The sequence below is a fragment of the Armigeres subalbatus genome, chromosome 2, assembly GCF_024139115.2.
Source record: "Armigeres subalbatus isolate Guangzhou_Male chromosome 2, GZ_Asu_2, whole genome shotgun sequence".
NCBI lineage: Eukaryota > Metazoa > Arthropoda > Insecta > Diptera > Culicidae > Armigeres > Armigeres subalbatus.
The window spans coordinates 445,850,997-445,873,467 of NC_085140.1; the positions used below are offsets into that span (position 1 = coordinate 445,850,997).

General features: G+C 36.4%; 1 protein-coding gene across 2 annotated transcripts in view; it reads right to left on the reverse strand.

Moving 5' to 3' along the window:
• Positions 1 to 733: 733 nt before the first annotated feature.
• Positions 734 to 22,471, reverse strand: part of LOC134213699 (S-adenosylmethionine synthase) — a 29,632-nt gene continuing 7,894 nt past the window's right edge. Inside the window, exons 2-7 of one of the 2 annotated variants that reach the window (XM_062692983.1) lie at positions 16,417 to 16,494; positions 16,224 to 16,346; positions 13,770 to 13,882; positions 3,876 to 4,238; positions 3,493 to 3,809; positions 734 to 3,074 (exon numbers count right to left, since the gene is read on the reverse strand). In XM_062692983.1, the coding sequence (XP_062548967.1) occupies positions 2,969 to 3,074; positions 3,493 to 3,809; positions 3,876 to 4,238; positions 13,770 to 13,882; positions 16,224 to 16,346; positions 16,417 to 16,494 (1,100 nt within the window). In that variant the 3' untranslated portion in view covers positions 734 to 2,968. Of the gene's footprint in view, positions 3,075 to 3,492; positions 3,810 to 3,875; positions 4,239 to 13,769; positions 13,883 to 15,951; positions 16,065 to 16,223; positions 16,347 to 16,416; positions 16,495 to 22,471 lie in introns of both variants that reach the window. The other variant, XM_062692982.1, reaches the window with a different exon arrangement.

Here is a 22,471-nt window from a genome sequence, read left to right on the forward strand (position 1 = left end):
TTTCACCAGATCACTAGAAACCCTAAACCTCAGTTAATTTTTGGATTCACCTTGGAGCTATTTTTGTTTTCCTATTTTTTGTGCAGTGTTATTTATTACTTAATAGTATAAATAGAATGATTTGTACAAATACGAGCTCCGTATAGCTTAAATGTGGAATCAAGTAAACTATTTTTTGTCTTTCGCGTATACTAAAATATACGTAAAGGCTATGGGATCACTCAAAAACCGAACTTTGACAAAAATAGGTTTTGTAGTTTTACTTTTTATTCCTTGTCTGGGACTTTGCCGATTATATCGAGTCGTATCATCTCTTATTTCGTTCGTAATGTGTGGTTCAAAGGCAGCTTCTTGGGCCTGCGCAAACTACCTGTCTCGTCGGAGGGCCGTCGTGTCAGGTCTGTTCAGGGTCCCACCTAACACCAGGACTCAGGCATGCGCGCTTTGAGCGGCACACGGTCGCTTTGGCGGAGCCTTCTTGCGGATACATGCAGCATTTTATAGAAGTTTAACAGAGCCCACTTTCAAACCCCACCACATCTTAAGCACACCACAACTCGCAGGTGAAAATGGTTCTAGACAACGATCCGACGGGCACAAATAGGCGAGGTGCGCTGCGAGCAAGGTGGATTGATTAGATGGAAGACGAATTGCTGTTGAATGGGAAAGACTTATCATTATTTACTGCACAGGCTACCCCGGGCTTACTATGAGAAATAAATAAATAGAATCGTTTCACTCTACCAGAAGTAGTGGGGATTTATTTCAATATTTATGATTTTCTCTTGCTATTTTTTTCATGTTCAATCTATCTGATCATTCAATCAAGTTTTAGTTTCACATTTTTTTTTTAATTTTCATCAGTAAGTAATTCGTACCTTAGGGAATATTCATTTAAGACAAATAAACTATTCAAACTCTTTTTTTTAGTCGAAACCGTGCCTTGCAAAGCGTGTCGCAGTACTTTTATCATTTTTTATTTTCTGTTTTGGGTTTTATATTTTTTTAATAATTGTATCTTACGTAACATGCATTCAAACGTTAGATTTCTCGTTTTGTTAGATTTTCGATTCGCACTCATAGGAAAATAATTATCTCTCCCTACTGCTTGGAAATTTTAGCAAAACTAAAAGCACGCTAACACAATGGGCAATGTTACGTCCGTAAGTGGGAGACTGTTTTTAAGTGTTTTTTTCTGATTTTTTTTGTCGTACCAGCGAACACCCTTCAATCATTTAGCGGACCGGAGTGTTTTCGAAATGGCTCTTTTCCACAAATAAATTCCTTTACGTAAACACAACACAAAACGTGTATGAACTGGCGAAAAAAATAAACTTCGTTGCGTGTGGATTATTAAGATTATTTGTTTTAGTGGGCATCTCGTGTCCACCAAAATTTTGGAAAAGAAAAAGTCGCATTCCTGTTTATGTATGAACTAATTTACTATTTGTTGATGTACGAGTTTTGTAATATCTGCTCTGTAGTTGGTTGTGTGGCCCTAGAATTCAAATTTATGGATTTTGAATTTTAGAAATACAACAACCTACAGAGAATGATTGGAGATTCTGGTCCTGTTCGTATATTATTCTTTCAGAGCAGTGTGTATTTAAATCTATCGAATGTGTGTTTACGCTATTAACTAATCGAAATTAAAATTGGCAGTTTATTCATATGATTCCGTTAATCTTTTCTGAACTTTACTAAGGACAAATGTCCCATGCTTGCTAATTTGCTATATGATTCAAGCTTCCAAAAGCACCATTCGATTCTTAAACGTTAAAAATATTGCGCCTTCTTAAATGCTGAATTGCTTGCGTCAATGGACATACACACTTTTCGATGTTACTGATGACTCTATAATTGAAACAAGTGTATGTAAATCTAATAGAACATAATCCAGATTCAACGAAGTTTTAACTTGCAATCGTTTGATACTTTATATATTTTCGTTTCCTACGGATGTGAATCTATCACGCACCATTCCCATGATATCCTAACGCTATAAAATAAATCTTTCGCTGAAAATATATATCGCCATGAAACGATTGAACTGATTTTTTTCACGTCATACAACGAATTTTGCAGCAGGCAGCACCTCCATAAGATGTTACACCGGAAGCGCACTTGATGGGGTTCCTACTGTGGCCAACCCTATGATCTAGCTTTGTCAAAGCATCACGGATCCGGTTTATGCATGACTGCTTCAAGCAGCATATGTTTCTAATTTTTTTTTTGATTTTTTTATCATTTTTTTTATATTTTAGTTGTTGTGTACTTTCTGTAAACACTATGTCACTTTTATTATTGTATACATACTACTTTTGTAATCTTCACGAAATTTGCAGAGTGTATGTGGTGTAAGTAAGCGTACAAACTAATTGTAGACATTCATGCGATGGTTACAAATTTCCTACCGGCAATTTTGTGTGTAAAGTAAGACTGGGCCTGACCAACTAACAAAGGTGCGACAATCTTGAAGAAATTCATTTACAATTTTTAAATTCTTTTGATCACGTTCTTTAAAAACTTTCTTTTCGACACGATTCATCTGTCCTAAACATGCTATTTCAATTCATTCTGAATAAATGTGTAAACTGGAAGGATGATTGCGTACAATAAAATTGGTACAAGGATCACATTGTCAACACAGACGAATATAAACTTTGAAAATAAAAACTATTTTCTGTTCATTAATATGACACATTCCGGCTTATTGACTCAAAGGAAACAACTGAACTACTCTAAAACTCACAAGAACTTACAGCTGTCACGGGACCTTAAAGACACACCTACTTACACGTATAAAAAAACTGATGATAATTTCAGAATAAAATATACGCTCCTTACGTTAAACATCTAGCTTGGCTTTTTTAAAAGCTACTGGAGCAGCTTCGTTGCTACTGTCTGCGGCATTGAGAGAAACTAACGAATCGCTTCTACCGCCGCAACCAATTGCTTGCGCTGCAAATCAATTCATCACCAGCTCCTTGGGCTCCTCCCATGGGAAGCCTTCGCGTCCGAAGTGTCCATACGTGCTGGTGCGCTGGTAGAATGGAGTCCTCAGTTTAAGATCCCTGGAAGAATTACGGTACACATGGTTTAGCTATATCGTTTAATCTTCTAAGTCACCGATATGTTGATGGACACACAATGAATTGAGCATGATTAGAACGGCATAGAGAATAAGTACCGTACAATTCGTAGTTGTTTTTCCGTGATTAAACACAACAATAGAAATTGCACAACGAACCAATGAATGAGACCGTGGAGGAGCATGGTTAGAACGGCACAGAGGTAAAGTTTGAATGAATGAGATGCTTTGAGCGTGTTTACAGCGGCACCTCAGGAATAAACTTTAATTTCTTGGGGTTCTACACAAAGTAGGATTAGAAGACGTGACAGAAATGCAAATCAATAGTTTAATTACTTTCGTTATTTTGGCAGAAATGTGTTGATGCACAAACCAGAGAGTTGACTGTATCTTCTACTTACTTGACAATTTTTCCCGGGCGTAAGTCGAAGTTCTTCGAAACGATGTTCAGCAGTTCCTTCTGACTGTACTTGGAGGTACCATAATCGAATACTGTAATCGAGAGCGGTTCGGCGAGACCGATAGCGTATGCAACCTGTACTAAACAGCGGCGGCAGATTCCTGCCTTCACCAATGACTTGGCCACCCATCGAGCAGCGTATGCTGCCGAACGGTCGACCTTGGTGAAGTCCTTACCAGAGAAAGCACCACCGCCGTGCGCTCCCCAGCCACCGTAAGTATCTACGATAATCTTACGGCCGGTCAGACCAGCGTCGCCCTAAAAAGTTCCGAAACATATGATTAATTTTCACTTGGATTAAAAACTACAGCAACATCTACAAACCTGTGGTCCACCAATGATGAAAAGTCCGCACGGGTTGATATGCACAATGGTGTCCGAATCGAAATACTTGGCCGGAATGACCGCTTTGATGACCTCATCCATGATGCTCTTGCGCAGCTCGTCGAGGCCAATCTTCTCCGAGTGCTGCAGCGACACAACGATCGTGTGCACTCGCTTGGGGATGCATGCTCCCGACTCGAACACGTACTCTGCCGTGACCTGAGTCTTGGAATCCGGCCGAGCCCACCAGAAATCACCATTGCGGCGCAGTTCAGCGATACGCTCGTTCAGGCGGTGGGCTAACACGACGGTCAAGGGCATGCACTCCTCCGTTTCATCGGTGGCATAACCGAACATCAAACCCTAGGGATCGGTCGAGTGAATAGAGAAGAAAGGATGTAATTGGAACGAATGATTGTATGGAAGTGAATGAATTTTAGGCATGATGCTAATTGATGATGCTTACAAAACGGCAAAACACGAACAATCTGCTACAGTCTGCGATTTTTTTTTTTTTCAAATCGACTGCAGTTACAATCAACTTTATGATGCTAATTAACAAAACTACATGAGTTAACAAGTTATTCAGTAGGTAGGAAAAAAGTTATCGCTTGTTCCAGTACTCCTTGGCTTTTTTTAAATGAAATGAACTTAAAAGCTATCAATATTTGTTTACAATCGAAAATCTTTATACTATGATAAACCTTTTAGATTAGTTTGAATGGACTGCACATATCTATGGTCAACTATTCCGTGATTGACCAGATTTTAAAAATACACAATGAGTCAATAGAAGACTTACTGGGATTGATCAATCATTCTTTCTGTGCAAGATCTTGAAAATTGCAAAGATTAACTATAACTGAAATACCGGGACTTCCACATAAGGCTAAAAACTCATAAAGCGGAACACTAAAAAGGAAAACTGAAAAAAAAGTTAAAATCTTACAAAAGGCTAAAATAACAAAAGATAAAAACTCGAATGGCTGAAAAATCGCGGAAGAATTCACATTTGTCCGAAATCGGGGCACAAACGTTGTTCTTGTTGTCTTTCAATTTCGATAAATAATTTTTTTTTTGTGGGGAAATTCGGAGGATGCTTTTCTGCCCATGATTTCATAGTTGACGTATCAACCATTCCACTTTCGCATGTATTTGAGATGATTTAGGGACAAATATCGCAAATCTGAAACATTCTCTATTCTAAACACTTCAATGAGGCATGAAACATGCCACGTATCGATATTACAGCGGTTGAATTACCGTAGTTAACGCGTGATAAGTCGAATTCGGTGACATTTCGAATGGTTGTTACGTCAAGTATGAGATCATGGGCAGTTTTGATGTTTGATTCTCGCCAGGATTACTTTTTATTTTTTATACTTTATCCTTCCTCTTGTTTTTCTTTCTTCTTTATTATTCTTTCATCCGTCTTTTTTCTCTTTTTTTCTTTTTTTCTTTTTTCTTCTTCCGTCTTCCAACTACCTTCCTCATTATTTCTTCCTTCTTCTCTGTTCCTTATTCCTTCTTCTAACTTCATTCTTTTTTCCGTTTTCCGTTCCTTTTTTTCGTTTTCTATTTTTTTTTTTCTTCTTTTTTACTCATTATTTCTTCCATCTTTCTTCTTCCTTTTCCCCTTCTTTCTTCCTTCTTCTTCTTCTTGTTTTCTTCCTTTTTCCTTTCTTTCTTCCTTCTTCTTCTTCTTGTTTTCTTCCTTTTTCCCTTCTTTCTTCCTTCTTCTTCTTCTTGTTTTCTTCCTTCTTCTTCTTCTTGTTTTCTTCCTTTTTTCTTCTGCATTCTTCCTTCTTCTTTTTCCTCCTCCGTCATTCTTTTTCATTCTTTCTTACTCCTCTTGCTTCGTTTTTCTTTGTTCTTTTTTTTATATTTTTCATTCTTTGTTCTTTTTTTATATTCTTCATTCTTTGTTCTTTTTTCTTTATTCTTTATTTTCAATTCCTCATTCTTTGTTTTCAATTCCTTATTTTTTATTCTTTATTTTCAATCCTACATTTTTAATTCACTATTAACCAACTTAACTCTATCGTACCTACGGGTGGGATTCATTACATCTCACCAATTTCAGCCTGTCGACTGGGTTGGTTCGCTCGGAGGAGTATGTATTCAAGAGAAGGTGTAATAACTTCTCTTTCTCGATATGTTATCCAAGTGTTTCGTGCGGAAATACACTTTTACTTTGTATAAAAGAACGTGCGTCATACCCACTCTTCATCACACAAGCCCACAAGTGTAAAGAGTACACTGACCCAACATATATGGGTCACTTTGTAACAATAATTAGTCACTCAAATTTGCATGTTGATTAAATGGAAATGACTCATATTAGTGTGTGACCCATGATTGTGGGGTCAGTGTACAGGAAAACGATAATTTGCTGTTTACCCAAATGATTTAGGCTGTGTTGTAAATCTTTTATGTAAATAAGTTGTTGTGAGCGCCTAAACATGGACCTTTTTATACACAACAGCAAAACACATGCGACCGACAATATTCTCGCGTTTTGTATCGATCATGTTAATTTATTTTCCAAATTTCTTAAGCTTTCAACACAATTGATTCGAATTTGTTGTCTACTAGTTAACAATAAATGTCGTTATAAATATAGATTCAACTTGTTTATACGGCTAAAAGCTGAATATCTATGCTCTACAAAAGATCTTTTACCAACGAATCTTCTAAGCTATTTTTATGTGTAAAATGTTCTGAAAAACTCCGATGTGAAACCCAAGCAACAATTTCTATGCTTCTTGGATTTATTTAATTCTTATAGCGGATTTATAATAGTAATCACCATAACTAGCTGCTTAGTTTTATTGTCACTCTTATTGCTATCAATAAACCTCCTATAAATATGCTGAAAAGGCTTCAAACGTCAAACGCCTATTGACTTTAGGAGCAGCTCTGCGGTTATGATGAAGAGCGTAATAAATCCTATTTTCAAACGTGGTGGTGGTGGTCAAATGAATAACCCTAATAAGAATATTTGCATTGCAAAGAGTTTATAACGGTGTTTAATAAGAGCAACATTTTTCTGATATTGGAAACGGAGAAGCATTTTCAAGTCAGTGAAATTTTTCACTGAAATTCATAATTAGACGATGTTTTCATCGCGTGAAACTTTTGGTAAAAATTTTTGATAATTGATTTTCATGACAAATATATTGAGGTGGATTATCGACAAAATCAGCGGTGATTGATGATAATGCTGTTATAATTATTTTACATTTTTTGCCCAGAACTACATCATTTTGAGGGCGCATGATGTCAATCTTATTTTTTCACTAGCTTTGCAATGAAATCGAACGCGCATCTCATTTTAATGGAAGTATTTTGAAAAACAATCCTGAAAAAAATATATTGCTGTCGTGCTTATCATGATTTTTATCTACAATTCATTTTGTTATTATTTTTCTGCACTGCAGAGTTTTGTTTCTCTTTTTCCAAAGCAACATTTTTGACAGCCGCCGCAGCCAAATTCCCTTTTTTGTGGGTGGTTTGAAATAGAAATACTACAATAAGAGATCGGCGAAGACGCCATCTTGTTTCCAATCGAACCGTCAAAAGCGGTTCCAATTCGACTTGTTTACTTTTTGCATCCATAAGAAGCAAGCAAAAAGTTCAAGTGATGCCGGTATTATTTTCACGATTTCATGCATTTTCATACGTTGCCATTTCGGCAGTTTTTCACTCCGCCGGTCTCTGGTTATAGGGTGGCTAGTTTGAAAGAGGTTTCTGAATACTCTTGTAACAGGTTTATAGTGGTTATCTAGAGAGGGCCAATTGGCCATATCTTACTCTTATACTGCCCTTCTACGCATAATTGTCCCTTGTTTGGTTTTGGAGACTTCAAGTTTTTAGCACAGAGTGGTCTACTCTCATGCATATTTTCCGAAAACATTAAAAAATACCGACCTTTGTTGGAAAAATTAGTGAAAACAACATCGAGTCTGTCCCATTGTTGAATTTCTACGCATATCTGTCTCGCAGGGAATAAATTCAGCATTATGGAAGATGCTCATAGGAATGGTATTTCTATCAAGCCTGTCCACTTTCAGTGGTGAAAATGACCAGTTCTAAGGATCTTAATCATAAGTGATAGAACTATAATCTAAGAGTGAAATCAGTAGTGATTCAGTTTCGACCACTATTCTAGTTTGCATCTAGAGCAAAATAGAACAAACATGTTGGTTTCTCCAGCAGTGTTACATTCATGATTTTCAATTAAATGAAATCATTATGTTGTTGCCAAAAAAGGCGCCGTAATTGCAAAGTTAAGATTCATTCGTGGTTCAAATCTGCAGAAAATAGAACGGAGCGTTATACCAGTTCTACTTTTTTGACAATAAAAAATGAATCTATAACAGTTGCTGGCCAAATTAATGTTTCAGATTCATATTCAAACTGACAGCCCCATACGATTTGAATCACTGCTGATTTTACTCTAAGACATTCAATCACGTGGAGAGTAAAATTTAAAAATAAATCATGAGCCGATCATAGTACTGCCGTAATCTGGAAAAGTGACGTAACAGCCATTTTACAACATGCATGTTTTCCATTTTTCTGTTAAAGAGCTCGATGAGTAGTACTGCCGTGAACCGCATATCTGTCCCATCTTTGCTGTGTTTCCTATTCATATGGGACAAATATGCGAATCACGGCAGAGTACTCGTTAACACCATTTTTGTAAAATGGCGTATACGTCAATTTTTCATATTACGGCAGACTAGTCATTAAAGAAATCAACCACTCAACGTGACTAATATGCGTAGAAATCTGCAAACACGGGATATATTTCTCTGCATAACAGTCCCGCTAAAATATTTCCTAGATTTAGGCCATAAATTATATTTATACATTAAAAATATAATGATTTCAGTAGAATGGTGCTCTCCCATTAGTCTAGTGATGTAAACTCCTTGAATCTCCTATTCGCTAGAAGCTAGGAATGAAAATTGAAGTTTTATTCAACATGCGATTTTTTCAGTTGCATTTTTTTGAATTTGGTACAAGTTTAGTAGGGCAGACTAGCTCAAACACAAAAATATCATTTTCACTGACTCAGACTACATTACCAGAATTTATATAACATGGGTTCAAGTGTTCTCGACCGATGCACCATCGGTTTACAACCATACACAAGGCAGTGCTTTAGAGCATATTTAGAGAATCCATGTTTATTATCTTGTTCTTTTCAATGTTGGTGCCCAGTAGACCAGTGGAGCACTTCTCCCTTTTCCCGATGACAACTACAGCGCCGCGAAAGAGCGCGAGTTCGAATTCCGCTCGAAAAGAGTAACAAAATTGCGTTCCATGTTAAAAAAAAGTGCAAGAAAAGTTTAGATAAATTTCCATTGGAAAACATATTTTTCTTGTTTTCAAAATTTAGAGCGACTATTCTGCCCAAAATCGCTTATTTGTCCCATATGAATAGGAAATCCAGCAAAGATGGAACTGATATGCGATCATAGGTAATACAGGGGTGGTAATGCGCATCTCGATTCGAACGTAATTCTATCGAGTCGAACATGTTTGGCATTACGGCTTTCGATTCGATTTCGAAAACGACTCATCGTTCAAGTATGCTCAAGGAGGTACAAGAATAAGGAGGTACAAGAATAACGAGATGTTTTGGCATTATGGAAACTCGATAGCACACTGAAAAACGACTCAAATCGAATGAAAAACACTCGTCACCTTTATAGCTTTCGAATGTTGTTCGAGAGTAATTTCTTGCTGAAAGTTTTTAATTATATTTGTTATTATTTCTATACGGAAAGAGAATAAATGTTTAATTATACCTAGTATCTTGAAGGAAAGAATGTCATTAGTATACCTACTTTTAAAGTTTCCAGACAATATGCAATCTCTAATTATCCCGAAATCCGCGTAAAAACGACTTCAACTGAAATCGTTTTTTTTTTTGCAGTTTTCAAGTATTTCCATATGATTTCGATACACCACGTGAAAAATCAATGGGGAAAATCTGCGTAAAAACGTTAATATTCCACAATCGTAAAAAACGTAAAAATACGTAAAAATAGTTTAGCTAAATAAAAAAACGCGCAAGAGATGACCCAAGTGCGTTTAACTAAAACACATGGAAATATTAATGTAATTTATTGAAGAATCCTTCTTTAGATTTAAATTTTTTAGCTCATCTGTGGCATTAACTCGAATAAACATAAAACTTATAATTTGTGTCGTAACAATATATGAATTTACAAAACATATCGTATCGACATAATGTTTTAATCGGTTGCAACTGCTCAATAAATAATATTGCTTTTTATAGGGTAAAGTGCCCAATAGTGGACCCCCAACCAATAGTGGACCCTCCAGCCATTTTTGCATTATTACAGCACAATGTAAACATTTTGCTATGAAATTCCATCGGGAGAACCTACCTTACAGTCCTATGATTTGATTACATGCATTGGAAATGCTATGGAAAGTAAAATTAGATGATTTTTTACAATTCTATAAAAAATAAACACGAGAGTGTCCATTATAGGAATATTTTGGGGGTCCATAATAGGGAAGAAGAACGTACCGAAACGGAACATAAAAATCAAATGAAGTGTCGACTATAGGGAAGCAAATTCCTATTATGGACCCCCAGGGGTCTACTATAGGGCGAATTCAATCAGACTTTAAAATGTTAATTTCAAAGAATAACGTCGTGTATTTGAGTGTTTTATGTATGTATCGTGGAGAGGAGATGAAGAACTTGGTATTAGATGTCAAGCAGAATTAATATGTTGAAAATTTCTACTCCTTTTGACAAAAAGAGCAAAATTTCGCTACGTCCACTATTGGGCATTTTACCCTAGTCATTGAGCACAATTTGCTTTTTATAAATTAACTGCCAATTCATGCCCTGGAGGATGCCTTTAGCCTTTCCAACAGGCAGCATGCTACACGCAGATGAAATTACTCTTATTCTCTCTGTTTACTCACATTCGCCATGCGCTGAAGGTTGTCTCTCCAGCGGGCGGCATACTAAACACGGAGACAGAAACAAATAATTTTTTTGTACAAGAAAAACAACACGAAAGTTTTTTTTTTGCCTTTTTCAAAGTGTCATAAATTGAAGTGATTTAAGTGATTTAAGAAGTGATAGAACTCACTTTTACATAGTAAATTTAATCCATTTTGAGGCTCAATGACAATTGCCATCAAAATTTTAGCACGAAATTTTTTTCTTCACATTCTAAAAAAGCTGCAAAATTCGGCTATGGGCACTCTCATTGTATTGACAAATCATTCAATATCGTTTTAATTGTCCCTTAACTTATTTTCAATAACGTTTTTATGCATTTGTTATAATTATTTTGACATAATTGTTCGAAATAATGAGTTTATTTAATATTTTTGTTCTTTGGGCATGTCTAGTTATTATACACACACTTTTTGCGACAAATCGTTGACCGATTTGCTTGCAACAAGTTGCATTCGACGGGGAATGCTTTTCCATTGTTTCCTATTGAAAATTACTGATGACGTTGTCTGGTGTTGCAATGGCATAGCTCTCTTGATAATGCAAGTGATGGAGCGGCTCATTATCATGTGATTCTTAAATCACGATGTGGAAATAAGTGGTGCTTTCAAGCAGGGTTGTGCTGAATCATTCTCATACGATAATGATTGGAATTATCAATTGATAATTTCTCAGGTGTGGAAAGTAGGCGGGTTTTCGTTGACGATAACTTTTAAAATTTTGAAATCAATTACAATTATAACACAAAATTATCATTTTAATGTAAACCTTACCAAAACTAATTTAATGTCTAAAATGAAGTTCAATATGATGTTTGGCATATTGCATTTTGATGTCATGTGTAGAAAAAAGTTCAAAAAGTTACGGTAAATGCTTTAAATCGAGATACAATTATCGAACGATTCTCATTGGCTAACAAGTTTTTATCAATTGATTATTTGGATATGTTATCGCGTGAGAGTGGTGTTCAAGTTCATCGTTGAAAATTTGATTTTTTTTCTATCCCTGCCTTCAAGTAAGACTTGAAGCGGTCAATTTAGTCCTGCGTTTGAGACGCTTATGTTAAAGATTTGAATAGTTGTCTCTATTATTCTACCTGTTCCTCATTCATCCCTAGTTTTGAAGGATCTGTTTTGAGGTACGGGTGGTCTGGTTTTCCCCGGATAACGAGGAGAGCTATAATTGGAGCAGGAGATTGCATTCGTCATTGAGCCATACGTTGTTCTTAAAAAAAAATCTGCCTAAAACCTTCCGTGGTACGCGAGAGAAAGTTTGCGTGAAATTAATGTTGAAATTTCAAAATCGTTAGATTCTGACAGATCGTTGCGAGGATCATACTATCAAAAGCCACATCTAGCTAGGGGGGACAGATTATTGTTTTGTTGTAAAGATTTTGCTTCTTTGGTGCTTTTGCAGGCTAATTGCTTGTTGTTCTAGCATTAATTCGCGATATTGTCGTTTTCTTGTTGTAACAAAACAACATTTTGACAAGTGGACGCATATTTGTCCCATTAAATCAATATGTTAATGAATAACGACAATCAAAATATCGATTCTCTGCATCGTAAGAACTTCATATATGTCAGACTCCAAAAGATAATGACTGATTAGAAGTTTGCTGGAATGGACTTCCCATTAAAATGCTGAAAAATGAGTAAAATTAATATAGTGGGGATTTGAGACTTCCTAAAATGGATTTATATATTTTTTGCACAACCACTGATAATTGAACTTGTCTCTTTTTCGTTTTGATTCGTGTAGTAGTTCGAGCTGAAACAGGTGTTTTTGTTAACATTCTTTTTATTCAGCATTGTTTTTTTATCCACATATTATACCTTGAGAAAAAAAGAGAACAATGGTTTGTAGCATTATTTTTTATTGTACTGATCCTCCAGTAGTACAATATCACAGACAAAATAATATGTTTCAAGATGACTCCTTTGGACTTCGAGCCACTCAATGTCATAACAAAACTTTCCAAATCGATTCATTCATTCATAGGATGTTATCCGTTATATTGCTATAAATTGCGATAACACCGACTGAAACTTTGTTTTAAGTTAACTAATATAACTCGGCATAAGGATGTGTTTCCTTCTTATGATTCGAGTAAAAAAAATCGTTACAAATGACACATCGCCAATATCACAAACGATTATTGCACGTGCTTCTAAAATGATAATGGCTCTGTAGCTTCAAAGATGATGTTATTTTTTGCAGCAATTAATATTTAGTCTAACTGATTTCACATTTTTTTTAAATGATTATCTCAACTACGGTTTGAGTGCAGTTTTTACATCGTCATAGAAAAACAAAATCATTGATAGCCAAGAGGTCATGGAACAAACAACGGCTGACTATTACACAAAACAACATTACTTTAGCAGATTGTTCGCGTTGTGATTTGATCATTGTAACGACTACACAAGACGGGAATTATTGTTGCTTATTAAAATAAATTTGCGTTTGTGAACATGATGTAGGTTAAATGGTTGTTTATTTTTGTGATCAGGAATATGAATAAGTGCGACTTTGCGCATTTGTCATGCTGATTATTTTTTGTTCGTGTATGTGTTTCCGAAACATGCGATAATTTTGATCCTTCATAACCCTATCATGCCACGTGCCGCCGAATTCGCGAACCGCCACCAAATTCTTGTTAGCGAATGATCGTGCAATTTTTTTTTTAATTTGAGAATAGAATCTGGTAGAGATAGGTTCTCAGAAATGAATGACACCATTTATTTGTCAGCTAGACTACCACTTATCGCTACGGTACGGAAGCATTCATCTAGTTTTGTTTTTTTTTTGCATAATGTTGATTGCAGCATTCTTAGAGTGGCGATGATTACACTGACAATGGAAAATGTCCTAACCTGATCTCCGGCCCCGACTTCCTCCTCGGAACGATTTACATGCACTCCAGCGGCAATGTTGGGTGATTGTTGGTCCAGCGCAAGCAACACGTTACATGTTTTGTAATCGAATCCTGCGTGATAGATATGTATGATTGGTGTTACGCCATTCATGTCCCCGGTTGCATGCGATGTGAAATAGGAGAATACGTGCAAATATTGAAACGATGAGTAAGGATTTGCTATTAACCGTAGATGTTATCCGCTGTAGAAAAGCCTATGAGAATACAAGAATCTTGAATAAAACCAGCCTGTGGAATATAGCTTCCCTTCTTTCGATTTATTTCGTACGATTTATGGATGGGAGATTTCCATATTGCTACTGCCTTTGCGGTGAATCTGAATGCTGACCATTGCACCCTGACGATACGCGTGCCACTGATATAAACATAATCGAAACACGAGCATGGAAACATTCAACAAAATTTTGATCGCTTGGAAACACCCGATCAACGAAGTGCCGACGTGGACAGATCGGTTTTCTTTCTTCTCCGATAGCCAGACAACACACGAATGCTGAGTTTCGAAAAAAATATAACACATTTGGCGACTAAACACCGACGATATGCCACACGTTGAAAAACGAGAACCATGTTTATACAGACGGTCGTCTCTCAGCTCGTGTCCAGCAGTTCATGGGACATTCGATAGACGAATTGCCTTATATTAGATCAAATGAACAAATATTATGCTTGGAAACAGTGCCAGGAAGCAAATTTATAGCTTTCGGAGAATTAAAACCAGTTGGCACGAGAGTTTTGGGACATTGATTATTAGCGATTTAGCGCGCATGCATCTTCCAGTCAGACTTCTTCTTCCAGACTTCTTCGAATTTAAATAAGCACGCGTAGTTGGTATCCCATAAATTAATCATAAAATTCATCCGTACCTATCGTTTGTTTATTTTAGAAACTAAGCCAGTACGAACAAAGAGACCACCCTAACATAAAGGATCAAGATTGCCAATGAACGCAGTTAGCTGAGTTCAACCAAATTTTTTATTGAATTTTCAGTTTATGGATTATCAGTTTATTATATGAATTGTATTGTATTTCAAATGCAAACCATATGAATTTCCATGAATCAGGTGTTGTCTCGCTTCAAATTACCTGTCCAAGCAATTATTCGGTTTCAATTACCAACGAATCATTCCCACGACCACGAGCTTTTAATAGTTCCTTACAACTCACTGCAAAACTGCAAACCTAGTATGTGTCATGTTACCGTATAGCGATGTCCAATTATCATATCATCGGGATCGATACGAGCAAAAACAACGATGCAATGGGGCTCCCCCATGGGAACTTTGAAAATTTAGCTGACGCAATCGAAAGAGGAATACAACCTTGATTCAAAGAAACATCGCTTAGAAACAGGACAGTTGACGCCTTTGAAAAACAGCCCTTCTTCCTAATCTGGTCATATTGATAACCCCGATAGAGCAGTTCAATATTTCTGGAAACGAAGTTGACTACAGCAACGAAAAAATGGAACATGCTTCTAAATGAGATTCGATGTCCGTTTCATCCAAAGTTTCTACCACAGGGAACCCAGTACAAAATTATCGCTTCCGTTAGTTCTGCCTTTGTTGGTACGACATTTGTGATCATGGTGTCAGTATTGGACCTTTCCCGAGTTTTTAAGTTCGATTAAATACTATCTCTCATATTCATACCTGGTAGCGAATCACTTTTTATTTGTTCAAATATTTCCTTCTTCCTTGTTGTTTTTCATATTTTTCCGATTTCTGAGGAACAATTTTAAAATGCATTGCACACTCTTCTGCATAAAAAATTATATGGTTTTGATTTAGCACGCATAATCTTTGAAATCAATATGATGACCGCTAACAGCCCTAAATTATTGTTATTGCCCTCATTTCAATTTAGGTCTATTGTAGTAGTGCTATTATTTAACGAATAATAGCAAGATAAGGAAGAGTCAATGAACGAATTTCTCGGGAAAGGTCAATGCTTTAATCTAGAGGAGTAAGTCAATGAAGATGAAGATGATTTCGATTAGGAATTCGGGATCAACGAACACAACGAAGTATGAAAAGGCAAGGCTTCGCGACGAGCCATCCAATTGAATTGAGTGTGAACTCTTGCGGGCCCCCTATCTGTTATCAACGGTTTGTAGCTACCTGATCACCAGCGCCAACATTATCCTCATCGCGATCAATGTGTACACCCTGAGCTATGTTCGGTGATTGCTGTTCAATTGCGACCAACAAATTCAACGTTCGCCAATCGAAGCCTAGAGAGGAGGGATTACAATTTAAAGGCCAAACGATAGATACAGACAACTGAGCTTTATCCCGTAACTCAAACAAGAGTCCAAAAGAAAAGCACCGTCGAAATGCGGGGGTACAACGAAGATAATTCGGAATTTTTAAATAAGAAAGTTTAATCGTACCTTTTGAGGAGTCATCATAACCGATGTGCTTGACGGTCTCTCGAACAATTTTCTGGTAGTCGATTACAGCCTTCGATGTGATCTCTCCGCATAATAAGATCATTCCAGTCTTTGAAATAGTTTCTGGCGAGTAAATGGAGGAAAATAGGTTAATCTCCCGGATCATTTTGAAAGTAGTTCAAAGGGCACTTACCACATGCAACTTTAGCGTTCGGATCCTGCTGCAGATGTGCATCCAGGATGGCGTCACTGATCTGATCGCACATCTTGTCTGAAAATAGAATTGAAAAGTGTATGGTAATGTGTGTCCAAACATTTGTCATAAATAATAGAAATTCAAGATCAAATCAATAAGTCACTAGAAGTCGCATCAGAAAAGTTCTTGAGTTCTTTTAGAAGTCAACCAGAATGTAATGGGTAACCTACATTTGAGATGATCCTTGAAAATTGAAGGATAGCCTGCATGTTAGCTTAAAAATAACACAAGAAATGTAATGAATACAACACTGGAAACATTTAACTACCCGTTCCTTTCAATTGAAATCTTAGATAGAACGATTTCATTTGAATTTCAAATCAGGCGCAAACCATTGGAACTTTCGTTTTCTATTGTTGGTGAATTCTATTTTGAGTCTATCCTATCGCAACGAAACATAACAACCATATCCCAGTACAAGAATCAAAACAAAAGCAATCATGTATGGAAATGGAATTACAAATAATATCGTGCTGGTTTTGGTGTGTTGTGCGCGACTACGCTGCGCGCGAAAATATATACAAAGAAGGTATCAAATTAACACCGGTCAGGCGAGATGACCGGCGCAAAGCAACGCGCTTCTCACTAAACCATCGATAGGTGTTCTAGTTCCTACCCAAGCACCGGCATTCTCATCATTCATTGCACGACCACAAACTACTAACAACGCAATTCGCGTCATGTTCCGCAGCCGCCACGCGGTTCAACCTCGAGGTTAGTTGATAAGCTGTGCGATACGCCTAACCAAGAGAAAACCGAGGATACCTTATTTGTTTTTCAAATCATGCTTTTCTGAACCCGAAATGCATTGCATTTTGTGCATATTTATGAATTCCATTTTGGTGGAGTTCAATATTTTGAGTGGTTTCTACGGGTCGCTGCCTTGACCATGCCGGATAAAATTTAAAACCACCAACAGCTCTTGAAGTTTATGTGCTTAGAAATATATTTCCTTGCAACTATCATTATATCAAAGTAAAATATGACTATGATCTTGATAAATTATTATTTAATAATTTAATAATCTAATGATTATTCTCAAACACAAAATGTCATGAGCATCACTCTCTAACTTCGTTAACATTATTAATCGAGTGACATGCATTTGACATAAATAGAAGTTCAAAAATAGAATTCCCCCAAAAAATCGCCACGAGCCAAAACCGAGTCTAACATTCCACTTATAAATACGTATAAATCATCGCGGAGGAAGACCACCACGTGGTTTCCATGCCGGGTGTGTGTTGTCGTGAACAGGTAGAGGAAGGAGTTGCACATACAAAAAGATGACGCGCATCCGCGAGAGGCTGAAAATCAATAATCACGCTTTCTGCCCTTTCCGCGTAGTTTTTTTTTTGTAATACCACACCAGCACAACAACCTTTACCCTGCTCACTAGTAAGCCACAGTATGGTGTTTCATGTAGGCAGTGCTGCTAAATTAGTTTTATCAATGATGGGTTAAAATGAATTGAGAAGCAATAATATGATAAGTAAAGCATGATTCAGAACATGAGTTCAGTGTAATCAGTCTTTGATGTTCACAACTGGTGTGACAATCATTGAAGGCTAATATTACTTCAGTTGTATTAAATAATGAAGGACGATCGTTTCATAATTCATATACAGAGTTAAAATTGTAGAGCAGAGAATCGTAGCATCCTTTGCCGCGAACGCACGTATTTTTCAAAACATCAGTTTTTTCCTCTGTCAAAATTTATTGAAACAATTCAAAATCCAGTAATAGTATACCAGATTCCAGTATCTTCCAAAAATGGAATAAGATATTCAAGCATTGAGATTTTTTTCAAATTTGAAGGGTATCGAAAATTTAAGGTGGATTTTGGGGAAGGATTTTCTACTCCAAATGTACCTTCTGTCAAATGCAGTTCACCTCAGCCTCTCGGTCTACAAATAAAGCAAGAGCTATACTGCCGTGAATCGCATATTTGTAGCATATGAATAGGAAACCCAGCAAATATAGGACAGATATGCGATTCACAGTAGTATATCAGCGATAATAGCAACAATACATTCAGGTCTAGCAGATGGCATACCCGCTACCTTCAACGGAGAACTCGTTTTCGACGGTAGCAGCAATTGGCAATGAATGCGAAAGTAGTTCCAAGTCCGCCCCATCCAATTCCCCAGCTTGAAACGGAAACGAATACAGACGCGACAACAGTTGGGTTCAACCGCACAAACCGATTCGGTTGCTGTAGTTGACCAGTGTGTGCAACTCCGCCCGCATGCTAGAGAAACGATAAATAATTCTGCACAGTTCTCCAAAATCTATCTTCGTCAAAAGCCGGATTTTACCCTTCATTCAGTCCCATGATGGCCCATTTACGTTTTGGCTAGATTTAAGCAGCTGCCATTGTAGCAAGGAAGTGAGGGGTGAGGGTAGAGGATGATGCACGCACAAACATACAAAGCTAAAATTATAGAATAAAAACGGAACACTTCTTTACTTCGAAGCCAAAACTCACGTCGAAAGTATAATTTTTACGAAATTTGATATTCTAGCAGTCAGACGTCAGATGTGATAGTAAGGCGGGAAAATATTTCCAATCATCTTCCTCCGTGGCAGATATGAAACTAGATGAAAAGCTACAGGTGTCCTCGGTTAACACTAGGACGACAGCGTTGAAGATCCGGGCTAATGATTGAATTGACTTTGGAGCTCGTAAAAATCAAGCCAATCTACGGAGCGACAAAGTAGGGAAGCTACAACGAGGCCGTTCTTAAAGCTGGATCCGGAAAGTAGACAAGGAAGCCAGCCGGAAGCAAGCAAGCGATCAAGGATCGGATCCAATAAGCGGCCAGAAACTTCGAAATATGTCTACAAAAACAAAGGCATTACGGAAAGCGGAGAATAAAAACACCATAAATGAATGAAGAAAACCGGAAACTGGATCGTGGACTCCGTTTGTTCCGTTTTAAGATGTTCTTCCCTATTATGCACTTTTTAATTTTTTTTTACTTCAAAATGAATCAAACGTTACAGTTATGCGTTCCTTCATAAAAGGGACTTGCAACAGCTTGCAACTTAGTTTTAATGAGCATTAGCAATAACATTAATCAGGGATTGGATCCAGCCTCAGACACCTTCAGTATAGTGTAACTTAACTTCCTGCCATTATTTTTATTATAGTTGCATTCCACTGCGGCCAATTACAGGACTGTTACAAACTTAGCAAATTTCAATCCACGACTAACAAAATGAAATCCAAGATTGAAAAATAAAACCGCAACGAACATGAATAATGACCAAATTACTTAAAAACACGTTTAAATGCGAAACTTCAATACATTTACTTTTAATCTATCGACATTGAACAATAGAAAAAACCAAACCATTTTTGCTGTACTATACACGATGGCATAGTTGAGGCATAGTCATAGGTATCATGTTACAAAAAATCAATGTTGATTTTTTTTTCAAATTCTTAAGCATATGAAAATCCCTGCATGTTTAAATCCGTGAAGACCAAACGAGTTCCTGAGTTATTGGAAGCCTATTCACTTGTAGAAGCAGAACATTAAGGTTTTGTAATAAATGGTAGGTAATTCTGGTCGTTCACAAAGATTCTAGTAAATGCGCAGAGCTCCCGAAAGGTTATTATAATTCAGCATTACACACATCTCTCCAAAATTGGCTCCAAATAATGTTATAAACTTTCTGGTGCCCTCATCAACCTTCGGGAATTCTCACGGTTTCATTAAAATCGCAATAGACCTCCACTTTTTCAAATCGTTGAAGTTTTCACATTCTTTCTGGAAATTTATGTGAAATCTTGTACCTATCTTATCTTTTGACAAGACTTTGGAACTCTTTCCAAATAATCGTGGGAGCAGTGGTGCGAATTCTCAATCTCAATGACTGAAATTTGTTGAGCAGTGAAAACTGAAAAAGTTTAGCAGCAACAATCAACGATAAAAGTGCTGTCCAATGAGAGCTTGAAGTAGCTCGAACTTTCTCCCTGTCCTGCTCTTGCCCATTTGCTGACAAAAAAGAACGAGCAGGACGGGAACAACTTCGAGCTACTTCGAGCTGCTCATTGGACAGCACTAAAGTAAACAAAAGACCTCTCTTCTCATTGCACACGCAGCCCGCACTGACAGTCTATTCAGTTCACTCGCTGCTGTGTGAATGCGATGGCCCTATTGGCGATTAAAGGTTGCATGAAGAAGAAGAAGTCGAAGGATGATATTAGAAAAATATTGCACGGGGAAGCATAGGGAAATTTTTTTCAAACTCTTCTCAAAAATTCTAGAAGCAATTTAATTAAAAACGGAATGCAGTACGGGGTTGGACTTTTCTTATACTGTGTATCAAGTATGATATCATAAAATAAAATTTAAAATCGAAAAATTGCGTTTATTATGCAGTAGAAGGAAAGTCCAACCCCGTACTGCTATCCGTTTTTAATTAAATTGCTCCTAGAATTTTTGAGAAGAGTTTTAAAAACCTTCCCGTATGCTTCCCCGTGCAATATTTTTCAGATATCATCCTTCGACTTCTTCTTCTTCATGCAACCTTTAATCGTCAATATAAATGCATGGATGAATACTATCACTTGAAAGAAACATTTGTGCCGAATGATCATCAGCTTCAGCCCGCTTTTGGCTAACCGAGTTTGCTAATGTCGTTTTCGTTTATTCCGAACGGTGTACACCGGCGGTGCAACATTTGCCACCGAAAATACGAACGGTTTGGGTGCAATTTTTTGACAGCCAACACATGTTTTCGGTGGTGTTAGTGATGTCGTCAATCAAATTTATCGAGTATCAAATAACAAGTAAATATTATTAAGATTTAACAAGATTATATTTGTGTCTTGCTTTTAATTTTTTAATATCTACTTCATATTGCACAAATGATTACACAAATTTTGTAATTTAATTTGGCAGTAGTTAAAAGTAGTTTCTTATGCGTTTTGTTTATCGTTAAAAACATGATTAATTATTTTAGAGTGTCTTTGGGGGAAATGCTACAAAGTTAAAAGACTATTATTCTTCCATTTACTTCCACTATTCACTAGTGAATAGTTGAAGTAAATGGAAGAATAATAGTCTTTTAACCTTGTTAAAAACATATTTGAATGTAGAAAAATCTTTTAAAAAAGAGCCCTTGTAGGATTTGATAAATTGTGAATGGTGGAAATTAATAACCGTGAGAAAGTTACTGAATTCCAATCATATTATTTGTTTATATTTATTTGAAAACTAGTAAAATCGAAGATTGATTGAAATACCGCCATCGGGGGTGACGATGGGTTAGGAATGAGTCATTGCTGTTACTGACAACCAAGAGGTCGATAAACGAAATCGTTCAAAAAGGACTCTTATAAATAATTAGTTTTCTTGCTACTAAAAACATTCTAAGTTGTTGAAACAGTAACATATTCTCAACCCCATTTGCCACCCCGGATGACGGTATCAAAATGATTGTAAGATTTAGGTTTTATCCAAAAATAATGAGTTTATGGAATTCAACATGAATTATTTCATCTCTACGTAGTTAATTAAAAAAATTGGCACTATGTGCTTTAGTTAAGAGCTGGTCTTTGGAAACTTTGGATTTTTTTTACTCCAATTATTTCATATGAATAGAACATATTACACAATACATTTATATTAATAGTAGAAAATTTCAGATATTGTATGATCCAAGTTTTTAATTGAAGTCCACCTAAATAAAGACAAAAGATATTATTTATATCATTACTATAAAAATTATATGATATCATAACACATATGTGTTAAACTGATTGAAGTTAAAACCAAGAACACTGTTCTTGACCGCATGTGCAAATTTAAGTTATTTTTCGATTTCAGCATAGTTATGTAAATCGACTATTAATTTCTCTTCTTTAATTTCGCATCTATTTTAGATCATGTAAATATTCGTTTGAAAAAGGTAAAATAGACTGACTAATCGATTTACTACATTATCAAAAGTAAGCATTGAGTAGAAATAATGTTTTTTT